General features: G+C 43.8%; 1 protein-coding gene across 1 annotated transcript; it reads right to left on the reverse strand.

Annotated features, from left to right (window-relative positions):
- Positions 1 to 1,083: 1,083 nt before the first annotated feature.
- On the reverse strand, positions 1,084 to 11,603 carry gtpbp10 (GTP-binding protein 10 (putative)). The gene is made up of 10 exons (XM_015950646.3): positions 11,468 to 11,603; positions 10,473 to 10,666; positions 10,278 to 10,369; positions 10,062 to 10,206; positions 9,912 to 9,985; positions 9,779 to 9,831; positions 9,602 to 9,709; positions 5,891 to 5,968; positions 4,211 to 4,334; positions 1,084 to 1,504 (listed from the first exon to the last, which is right to left on the reverse strand). The coding sequence occupies exons 1-10, from the start codon at positions 11,498 to 11,500 to the stop codon at positions 1,293 to 1,295; spliced, it is 1,113 nt and encodes a 370-aa protein (XP_015806132.3). The 5' UTR covers positions 11,501 to 11,603; the 3' UTR covers positions 1,084 to 1,292.
- Between the last annotated feature and the right edge of the window lie 304 nt (positions 11,604 to 11,907).

Raw genomic sequence — 11,907 nt, forward strand, 5'->3', positions numbered from 1 at the left:
TCTTTTTAAAATAACTTAGCATTATTTTCACCCGTGATGGTGAGGAGGCGTTCAGTAGCTGGGGCGGCCGTCGGTGAGTGGAGCTTTAGTGGAGTTGAACTAGTTTTGTGTGCCATTTCTGAGCGAATGGATCAAAATGTGTCTCATGTAGTTGTAGCTGCGCGTCACTCGAGTTGTTTTTGGGGAATTTTTTGTTTGATAATGAAGATGCATCCTCCCTGATTCCCCGTGGAGGCTGATGTGCTGCCGTTTCCACGGCGACGGCACTTCAACGTGCATTTTTCTGTACAGTGCTTGTGAAGACCCAACAGCATGACCGTCTATCAAATCTGGGTTTCTGGCTCTGGTGGGACCACGATGAGAATCGAGCATGTCACTGATAATGTCCTGACCCCTCGCTGCACATTTCATTTGGTCTTAACTGGTTTTGTGCGCCGCCTGTCAGGACGGCTTACGACAGGAAGTGATGTCGTTTTGCACCAGTGCAGCTGTTTGTGACCAGCCGCTCTCGTCTAAAAATGTGTTTCTGTTCCTGCGTGTTCCACTTTTGCATTTGTGACTCAACTCATGCATCCGATCTGGAAAGCATCTTCACCCCGCTGGACTAATGCTGCTCATCTTTTTTATTAAGTACCTTTGTAACGTTTTCTCTCAGCAGTTCTGTACAGCAGCTGTTTAAACAACAATTAAGTGCTTTATTGTAATAATCTTTCGTCTGAGGTCACGTTCCTGGACTGGAGCATCACCAGGAGCTCCTGGTGGTTATTTTAACACAAACTGCTTCTCTGCTCTGGAGACCAGGATGTTTCGCTGCACTCGTCTGCGAGGGCTGGGGCCGTGCAGGCTGCAGACCCACACAGCTGCGCCGAGCTCTCTGGTGTCCCAGATGAGCTGCCCGACCCTCTTCAGCCAGAACCATGAATGTATTTGTTCTGGAGCACACCGAACCCAGCTCCCACCCTGCCAGACTCGTCGACCCTCGACTTCAGGAACACTGCAGTTTGTTTTGATTTTGTTTTATACCTGTGTGCTGTACAGACTACTGATGCAAAAACCAACCCACTTATTATTTTCTTGTAATCATTCAGTATTGTAATATATTTAATATAAAACTTTCATCAACACACCCGTGTGGATGTTATAAGACACAGAGCGTGGTAAATAAGGGGTGGGGAATCTGTCAGATCCTCGTTGATAAACTGAGCCTCGCCAAAGGACGCTTCAGAAAAGTTCAACGCTGGAGGTTCCTCTTCCTCCTCCACGGTGCAGCCAGAACACCGGACGTCTGTTATTCACAAGCGTTGGTGCGTCCGGTGCCTCAGCTCCTTTAATCTCTCTTGATGGATGGCATCAGTTTCTGCTGTGGCGTGTTCATCAATAGACTGTCGAAGGCACATCTTCAACCGGTCGATGCCGAAGCCAGAGGCGGCAGAAACGGGAACCACGTGTCTGAAGGTCATATAGTTCTTTGGGATCACGTCATCAGGCAGCAAATCCACGAACTCTAAAGAAGACGAGCAAAATTGGAGGCTTAATGGCACCTCGGTGTCCTGTTACGTGCTCACCTAGGTCATTTTTTTGTTTTCTTCAACAGACATGCGTCCCTACCATCTGACTTCACTTCTGCTTTACAAAAACTAGTGAGAATTTACAAAAAAGTCCAATTTACTAAGACCGTCAAATGCTGGGAGGAAAGAGCTGTAATCTGCAGCTTTGCCACTAGATGTCACCGCATCCTCCAACCTGCACTCGTGTTGCTGCTCCAAAACAAATCCAGGTGAATGAATTTTCTTTGTACAGGTGCTGGCCAGTAAATTAGAATATCATCAAAAGGTTGAAAATATTTCAGTAATTCCATTCAAAACGTGAAACTTGTACATTATATTCATGCAATGCACACAGACCAATGTATTTCCGATGTTTATTACGTTTAATTTTGATATTTATAGGTGACAACCAATGAAAACATCAAATCTGGTATCTCAGAAAATTAGAATATTCTAAAGGCCAATGAAAAAATGTTTGTTTCTCTAATGTTGGCCAACTGAAAAGAATGAACATGAAAAGAATGTGCATGTATAGCACTCAATACTTAGTCGGGGCTCCTTTTGCCTCAATAACTGCAGTAATGCGGCGTGGCATGGACTCGATCAGTCTGTGGCACTGCTCAGGTGTTATGAGAGCCCAGGTTGCTCTGATAGTCGTCTTCAGCTCCTCTGCATTGTTGGGTCTAGCGTATTGCATCCTCCGCTTCACAATACCCCATAGATTTTCTATGGGGTTAAGGTCAGGCGAGTTTGCTGGCCAATCAAGGACAGGGATACCATGGTCCTTGAACCAGGTGCTGGTGGTTTTGGCACTGTGTGCAGGTGCCAAGTCCTGTTGAAAGGTGAAGTCTGCATCCCCATAAAGTTGGTCAGCAGCAGGAAGCATGAAGTGCTCTAAAACTTCCTGGTAGACGGCTGCATTGACCCTGGACCTCAGGAAACAGAGTGGGCCAACACCGGCAGATGACATGGCACCCCACACCATCACTGACGGTGGAAACTTTACACTGGACCTCATGCAACGTGGATTCTGTGCTTCTCCGCCCTTCCTCCAGACTCTGGGTCCTTGATTTCCAAAGGAAATGCAGAACTTGCTTTCATCAGAAAACATAACTTTGGACCACTCAGCATCAGTCCAGTCCTTTTTGTCCTTGGCCCAGGCGAGACGCTTCTTGCGCTGTTTCTTGTTCAAGAGTGGCTTGACACACGGAATGCGACACCTGAATCCCATGTCTTTCATGAGTCTCCTCGTGGTGGTTCTTGAAGCGCTGACTCCAGCTGCAGTCCACTCTTTGTGGATCTCCCCCACATTTTTGAATGGGTTTGTCGTCACAATTCTCTGCAGGGTGCGGTTATCCCTAGAGCTTGTACACTTTTTTCTACCACATTTTTTCCGTCCCTTCGCCTGTCTGTTAATGTGCTTGGACACAGAGCTCTGCGAACAGCCAGCTTCTTTAGCAATCACCTTTTGTGTCTTGCCCTCCTTGTGCAAGGTGTCAATGATTGTCTTTTGGACAGCTGTTAAGTCAGAAGTCTTCCCCATGATTGTGGTGCCTTCAAAACAAGACTGAGGGACCTTTTAAAGGCCTTTGCAGGTGTTTTGAGTAAATCAGCTGATTAGAGTGGCAGCAGGTGTCTTCTATATTCAGCCTTTTCAGAATATTCTAATTTTTTGAGATACCAAATTTGGAGTTTTCATTAGTTGTCACTTATGAATATCAAATTTAAATGTAATGAACATTGGAAATACATTGGTCTGTGTGCATTGCATGAATATAATGTACAAGTTTCACGTTTTGAATGGAATTACTGAAATATTTTCAACCTTTTGATGATATTCTAATTTACTGGCCAGCACCTGTATAGATCAACTAGAGCAGGAATTTGGTCATGAAAGCTAAAACAATCTAAGGCCCACATGGCAACGCTTCAAAGCAGGGTTATTCAATTCTGGGCCTTGAGGGTCGGTACCCGGCCTGTTTTAGTGGTTTCCCTGCTCCAACACACCTGTGCAGCAGCTCATCAGGCTCTGCAGAACCCCGTTAACTCATTCACCGCCAATGACGACTAAAGTCGTCATTTGCATTTTTTTTTTACTGTGTGGGCGTCGGACGAGCCCCCGCACCGTGAGAACAAACATCTCAGCTCTAAAGCCGATCTTCATCCGCGTACGTCACACGTCACGTGATCAGGAAGCAGATCATCCATGTGTAAGGAGATCGTTTTGGGCCGCTGCTGTAAAAGAAGTGAGGCGCGAACCGGAAAAGCGTCTGCCGATCACAATTCGACAACGGATTACGAGAGAACGGATAACGCTCGAAACGCGCAGATTCTTCCTGATGTACGAGGTGAGTCTCTGCTTTGTTTTGGCGTAGACATCATCCTGGCGCGCAACGTTCTGTGACTCTTAAAAAAAAACAGTGAGAAATGCTGGCAGTGAATGAGTTAATCACCTGCTGATTGAAATCAGGTGTGTTGAAGCAGGGTTTAAAGTAAAACGTGTTGGATACCGGCCCTCCAGGCCCGGAACTGAACAGCCCTGCTATTAAACAAGATTAATAAAAGTCAAATTATAGTTTAAAAAAACATCAGAGACAAACAGCTTTCTGGGCTTCCACAAACTGACCCATAAATTCATCAACAGCGAAAATCATCTAATTTACCTTCTGGGTGTTGCAGCTGCTCCTTTAGCTCTGATAGTTTGTCCTCAGCACCAGGCAGATCCATTTTATTCACCACTAATAATGCAGGCTTCAACATCAGCTCCTCCTTGTACAACTCCAGCTCCTTCCAGCAGACAAGAGAGTGTGAGGGTTATAAAGACTTACAAGCCCTAAAGCCCTGCATGTTCACAGAGGAGACCCTTTGAACAAAACAAACAGTAGAGGGCGCTGCTGTACAGTTTGGGTTCATATTAAAGCTAAACGTCAAAGTGCAATGAAATTAAAAGAGCTAAGACTCACTGGTGTCGGCACAGTTTTAATGGTGCGAGTGCTGGATGTGCACTGAAGTTGTTTTGCATGGACCAATCGTATCTTTATTTAGCTCAAGTGTCCACGCTGAGCTAAAAAATCTACCTAATCCGACGCAGGAGCTAAAAAAAGATCTAAAACATGTAGATGGAAGAACAGCAAATGGCCAAAGCACTGCCAAGTCTGAAAATAAATGTAAAAAACACAAGAAAAGGGAACGTGAGCGCTCTAACAGCTACTGTGGGACAGGACAGGTCTCATAGGAGGGGAAAGTAGAGGACAGGGTCTTTAAAGAGCAAGTCACCCCCTACCAGATTCTTACTCCACTCCCACTTCCTGTTTGAAAAATGCAACAAATGCTGTTGCCTAGCAGAACGAGGGGGCAGAGCCGCTTGGTGTGTATTTGTTAATACACTCACACACAGGCTCACAACGACATTGTGATATCATATGGTACCAGCTAATGTTCTAGGGTACCTCTTAGCCAATAGCGATGGCAGATTTAAATTCAAATGCAGTGCAGAGTTTTTACCTGACAACGGCACAACACTGACAGTTTTAGGCAGAACATTTAAATTTTACCGAAGACGCACTTTAGTCAAACAGTGTTGTGCCGTTGTCAGGTAAAAACTCTGCACTGCATTTGAATTTAAAACTGCCATCGCTATTGGCTAAGAGGTACCCTAGAACATTAGCTGGTACCATATGATGTCACAATGTCGTTGTGAGCCTGTGTGTGTGTGTGTGTATTTGTTAGCGGCTCCACCCTCTCGGTCTGCTAGGCAACAGCATTTGTTGTATTTTTCAAACAGGAAGTGGGAGTGGAGTAAGAATCTGGTAGGGGGTGACTTGCTCTTTAAGCTTCAAAAAATCAGGAGGAAAAAAGAAACGTAACGTCTTAGGTGTGTTCTTGCTGTGTCTTTGTAAATCCATGCTTTCGTTCTTTTTTTAAACACAGAAACAGTTTTGTTTACCTGTTTGTAGCTACGGTTTCGCCGACAGCTGCCGGCTTCTTCAGGCTGACGCTGATGGTGGCGCGTCACTTCCTTCTCCGTTGTCGCCCTCTACTGCCCGCCTGCCTGTTCACTGACCATGAACAGGGACGACGGAGTTTACACGCTGGACCACGCATGGGACTGCATCGTCGGAGAGGGGAGAGCGGGCAGTAGAGGGCGACAACGTCCTCTGCTGCCCGCAGATAAACGGAGAAGGAAGTGACGCGCCACCATCAGCGTCAGCCTGAAGAAGCCGGCAGCTGTCGGCGAAACCGTAGCTACAAACAGGTAAACAAAACTGTTTCTGTGTTTAAAAAAGAACGAAAGCATAGAAACGTAACGTTTTAAGTCTTGACTTTTGCTGCCTCAGACTCACCTTGGTGAGAAGCTGCACAGTTTCAAAGGCAGACCTGAAAGGTGTTTTAGTTGCCAGCTGAAACCCACACACATCCACCTGCAATGGAACAAAAAGCTGAACTCCACAGTGGTCGCCGGCTGTTTCCTTCTACATTTCTGTTTTATTGTTTCGGTCATCATTTCAACCCCTTTTATTTCTTATTTAGCACTTTAATAGGCTCGATACACGGGAGGCGACCCGCGGCAGCGGCCAGCGGCAAAGCCGTCTACACGTTCTGTTCCATGGCGAAATCGAATCTTCCGTTGTTTTGTTTGGCTGCGTCGGGTTGGAGGGAATTAAGGTTATTTAAGTGGTTCAGAGTTAAAAAAGCGGTAGATATGATGTTTCGCAAGGTGCTGCTAGAGTTATGTGAAATCTTACAACAACTTCCCACGCCGCGGCCTTTTTGTGAATATCTCTATATTCTTTGGTAGAAATATTGTACAGTTCTGGGAAATCCGTCACAGCAGGTATCAACTTCTCCATGTTTGCTCGGAGATGTGCGGAGCATCCTGTCCGCTCATTGGTCTGTGAATAAAACCTCCGTTGATTGGTCCTCGTCCGAGCGACAGCGATGAAAAGTTGAAAATATTTCAACTTTCTGGGATCGCGTCGCTGGGTCGCCTGCAGTGTTGGGAACGTTACTTTTAAAAAGTAATTAGTTATAGTTACTGATTACTTTGTCAAAAAAGTAACTCAGTTACTAACTGAGTTACAAGATTATAAAAGTAACTGATTACCAAGAAAAATAACTACTTCATTACTTTTTTCATTAAAGCATGCAAGAATTACTACGATAGTGAAATATAAATGACTAATGACTGGAACATAATAAATGTGTGTCTAAATGTTTTTTATAAACCTGAATTATTTAAATAAATAAGCACTTAACAGAAGGAACTACTAACAGGAGCATTACACTAATCTAGACTATTAAAAGGTCACTGTGTGATATTTAACAAGACCCCAATCAGCTAAAATGTAAAATTGCAAATATAAACACCTGCAAAGGTTCCCGAGCCTTTAAATGGTCTCTCAGTCTAGTTAAATTACAGATATAAATGTAATTTTGCACAGCATTTTAATTTTTCCAGCTTGACATAACTGTTTGTGTTCTAGCAGCATTTCTGTTGCTGGTAATCTAGTAACGGTCAAATATAGAGGTGTGAATCTTCACTTGTCTCCCGATTCGATTCGATTACGATTATTGGGTCAACGATTCAATTCGATTCGATATCCCGATGCATCACGATTATTTCATATTGATTTGTTTTCATCGATAAATAGAAGATGTCAGATAATTGCTTTTATTTTTTTATCTAAAATGTAACGGACACAACCTGCCAGCCCTCAAAAGCTCTCCATTCAAAACAGGTTAGGACAAAACATTTTAAACATTTAAGAAGATTTAACAAAGTAAAACATCTGTTTCCTCGTTCAGCACCACGCCTCAGGCTGAGAAAAACACGCTTTGCAAAAACTCTCAAAATCTAAAAAAGTACGGAAAACCTACAGGACACATAATGTAATAATAAAATCCATAATGGGTTCATATATGAGTGTTTAATGTCTCTGAGCAGCTCTAGAGTCAAATATTTATGCCGCAGTTGAAGGGTGTAAGAAATAACACCAAATGAAATGTTTGACTTAGTTTATTTTATTTGAACCCAGCGGTTCATTTCTGAAATGTTGGAGAATGAATCAAGTTCTGTTTGATGCAGAAAATAATAAAACATAAAACAAATTCTACACTTCCAATCATATTTAAGATGCGTGTTTTATTCTTCCTGATAATAACACCAGCAGAAGGCTGTGGGCTGGATTAGGATTAAATTACCCAGCTGATGGATCTCCTTCACTAACCAGCTAACTACAAACCTTTCCACTAACCTGTCCTGTGGGACCCTCACCATGTGACCCTCATGTCCATGCTGTCTCTGGAGGAGCAGATAGGAGACAGATCTCCTGTAACCTAAAATGAACCAAAGCTTCCTCCCAGCTTCTCTTTAAGCTGAATTTAACATCAGTTTATCTTCATGACACAAAAGAATAAAGTGGAACTTCTCCTTTTAACTTCTCCGTGTCCCTAAATAAAAGAGACAGATGATCACGCTGCAGCCGCCGTCATTGACCCCGCCCCCTCCCCAAGACCGGATCTCCCTACATTACAACAAGCAGTCTGACTGAGCGCTTCCAGGAGAAATAATAAATTATGAAAATAAAAACGCGTGTTTGGAGCATCGGTTTGGAGGAGCGTCCTCCGATCGTCTCTCTTGTGTGAGCAGACAGTGTGTCTCTCTCTCGGTCGCTGATCGAGCGAGCGGAGCGTGCCGCGTGACAACCCGCTCAATTAACTTAATTCACGGCCCAAATCCAACAGAACCGGTCGGGCTGATTCGGTTCCGGTTTGGTCTCGGGTGACAACTCTAGCGCTCAGCCCTGCAGTACCACATTAAGGCGGAGGTAAATGTGGAGGACGCTCACTCTGACAGATTTGGATACGGCGCTGGTGCCGCCGTTAAAAAAACAAAACTACATTCCACTATAATCGATTATGGCGTACTCTTCTACGATGCAGAATCGTTTATGTCCGCATCCCCATGCATCGATTATTTGATTATTTTCCTCAGCTCTAGTTAAATAAATAAATAAAATCCTTTAAAATGACACTAGAAGAGGCACAAGCCTGATGGAGGACTTACATTTACTAACTTGGGTCAGACCCAACCACAGAAGAGCTGAAGCTGGGTGGTGAACACACACAGGTAGTTCTGATAACACCTGAGCTCCATGACGTCTGAGACTGATGCATCAGTGTTACAACGGGACTAAAGACATGATCAGAAACAGGTTACAGCTGGATGATCTAGGAAGGTAGAAGATCAGGACGTCTGAGCGGTGAACAGGTGAGCGGACCTTCGGGACGTCCCGATGAATATCCACACCTGCAGCTGTAGATATTCATCACGTCTTCCTCGTTCTTCACGGCCGTGATGCTCTTGGATGAAAACATCTGCCTCTTTAGCTCCTGATCAGCTGATGACAGCTTCAACACACCGCGCTGCTTAACGCACGCATTTCCTTATCAGTAACAGAAACGAGGTTTTGTTAAAAGAAGACGGTAATTAATTAGTTTGCTCGTTACAGAAAGAAATATTTTTTTATTAACGTGGTTATTTTAAACGGCGTTGTTCCCATCACTGCTCTGTTGGGTCTACAGCAGGCAGCGACTGAGACCGTGAGGGTCTCCGCCCACCCGGCCAATCATCATCATGTTTGTAAGTGCGTTACCGACACCTCTCTCTCCCTGGCTGCAGCTGAAGTGTGGCGGTCAGAAAGCCTCACACTGTTGCTCAACGTTCCACAAGCACATAGTAACGCACAACCTTCCGTCCCCAGTAACGTGACGGCGTTGCAACAGTGGGAAAAGTAACTATTAGATTATTCCGTTACCTAAAAAAGAACGCCGTTAGTAACGCCGTTATACTCCCAACACCGGTCGCCTGTGCACGACACGTGCACAAGCGCAAAATTTCACACGCATGTTTTTCGCGTTTCGCTTAGCAGGAGGGAGACCCGCGATTATCGCTTTGTCTCATTGAAAATGGAGGAGAGGCGATGTCGCCTCCCGTGTGTCGAGCCCATCAGAATTTGTAAGTGTCTGCACGTGCTCCGTCTGCAGATACGAACCACAAACAGCAGCTGCTTGGTCCTCTCCACATGCTTCAGGAACTTGTGTCCCATGCCTTTGTTCACATGAGCCCCCTCGATCAGCCCCGGGAGGTCAGCAACAGAGATCTACAGAAACACAAACTAATGAGGGAACTCACAAAAAATAAAGCTACTTGGGTATACCAAAGGAACTACCTGTTTGTAATCCGAGTACATCACCTTTCCGATCTCAGGCCTCAAAGTTGTGACTGAAACACACAAAAAGCTTTTTAGACCCAGAAGGGAGTAAAAGTGCTGAGCCCCGGCACCGGCTTTGATCTGCGCTCACATGCGTAACTGGCGATCTGAGGCGTGGCATTAGACAATGCTGTGAGGAGAGATGACTTTCCTGCATTTGGGAATCTGATGATGATTTAAAGACAAACGTTAGACGGTGTCTAGAGCTCCAGCTGAAACAGGCTTGCTCACGTGCGCTCACCCCACAAGGCCCAAATCAGCAATAAGTTTGAGGTCCAGCCGGATGTGTTTGACCTGGCCTTTCTCAGGCTCAAATGACGAGTAGAAAGTACCACCAGATCCTCCTTTGGCCACCAAGACACGATCGCCCTCCACATTCAGGTCACCTTGTAGGAACAGGGTTGAGAACATAAAGTTTACAGTGTTAAGAATAAGGAAGAAATGATTTTTTACATACCAATAACGCTGCCATCATCGGCGGTGACGGTGATTCCCGCAGGAGCCACGATTTCAATGTCCTTTCCTTTCTCACCCTTCAATGCTCGAACACTGTCGAAGAACAAAAGTTAAACTCTTCTGACCCTTACAGGAAAATGTAAATGCATGAATGTCAACAAGTAAGCACCGATATTTTAAATCAGTGCAGACAAACCTGCTGTTGCCTCCTGTTCCGCCTACGAAACGTTTCTGCGGGTGTTTATCCTTGATCTTCTTCAAACTTGTGTTATTTTTAGCCACCACCCAAACATTTCCTCCACAGCCTCCTTGTCCTCCGAGACGAGGCAGTCCCATTCCACCACATCCTCCTCGGACATAAAGGCGGAGGTTATCTATGAAGTTTCCATACTGGAAGGTAGTAAAATAAATATCTGATTGATGGAGTTTGAATGTTCTTGTATTTATAGATTTACCCAAATTTAAAGTAGCAAAACAAAATGTTTTAAACATTTATTGGCATCAGACATGAGAATCACGGCAAAAGCAGAAAGTGACCATAGAATCTGATTATTTTACATATAAACAGCAACTTCTTGTACATTCATACTGTGCGTTGCATTACGGTTATTTTTTAATCAATCATTCAATCAATACTTTATTAATCCCAGAGGGAAATTAGAGTTTCAGTACACACAATTCAGAGATCAGACATACATGGGCAAGACACGTGACAAGAATTGGTGACTGTAACACAGCAAAAGTATTTTTGCCTTATTTATACTAACGTTTCGATGTCAACAAAGGCAAAACTCTGAAGAGGGCTACACTGGTAGTTGAAACATAAGTAAAAATAACACTTTTGCTGTGTTAAAAAGAACCATAACGCAGTTATATAAACAGCAAGTTGTTTTAATCTATTTTAGATGATATTGCTCATTTTTATCCCACCATTCCGTTTAATTAGTTTTCTATAAAGGATGATTTTAACCGCTTTTGAACATATTGCAGAAAAATATATTTCAACAAAGTAATCACAAGAACTGTTTCGTAAAAATAATCATTTACGTTGTTTTGGGGTATTTTTTGACACATTTCACTACACGGTCATCCTTATGCTAACCGCTATCTTAGCATTGAAAGTCAAATATCTATAAACCATTCTGTCACTTTGTAACTTGACTTCACTGATGTGCAGAAATAATAATTTACCTTCCGGAAGCAAATTCTACCGATGTGGACCATGTTAGAAGACGTTTCGGGCTACTTTACTTGTCTGCCATCACTGCTAGCTTTAGCATGCATGTGTTGTGTGGGCTAAAGAAGGACGAGAAGCCTTTCTTTCCGCTGATTGGTCGATGCGATGGGACAGGCGGGCTTTTTTTGAGAATAAACCTCTATCATTGGCTACTCGAAACAACTTCGTCACTTCCAGACAAAACATGAGTGGTTTTTGTTTATTCACAGAAAAGATGATTTTTGTCCTTGCAGTCTTAAACCAACGGATCATCCGTGCTAACGGCTTTTCTTTATCTTAATCTAGGCTATCCACTTTATAAAATTATCCAGCTAATGCTGCAGATTTGTAAATACATGGAAAATATAGCCTGACTCAAGCCTATCGCTGTTGTAAACTTCTGCTTTACCCTTTT

This window comes from Nothobranchius furzeri, chromosome 5 (genome assembly GCF_043380555.1).
Source record: "Nothobranchius furzeri strain GRZ-AD chromosome 5, NfurGRZ-RIMD1, whole genome shotgun sequence".
NCBI classification, from domain to species: Eukaryota; Metazoa; Chordata; class Actinopteri; order Cyprinodontiformes; family Nothobranchiidae; genus Nothobranchius; species Nothobranchius furzeri.

Excerpts from the sequence above, each read along its gene's own strand:
- gtpbp10 (XM_015950646.3), bottom strand. The coding sequence starts at position 11,500 with ATGGTCCACATCGGTAGAATTTGCTTCCGGAAG. Across the intron at positions 9,986-10,061 it reads GCTGATTTGGGCCTTGTGGG|ATTCCCAAATGCAGGAAAGT; the intron begins GTGAGCGCACGT and ends AATCATCATCAG. Across the intron at positions 5,969-9,601 it reads CCAAGCAGCTGCTGTTTGTG|GTGGATGTGTGTGGGTTTCA; the intron begins GTTCGTATCTGC and ends GTTCCATTGCAG.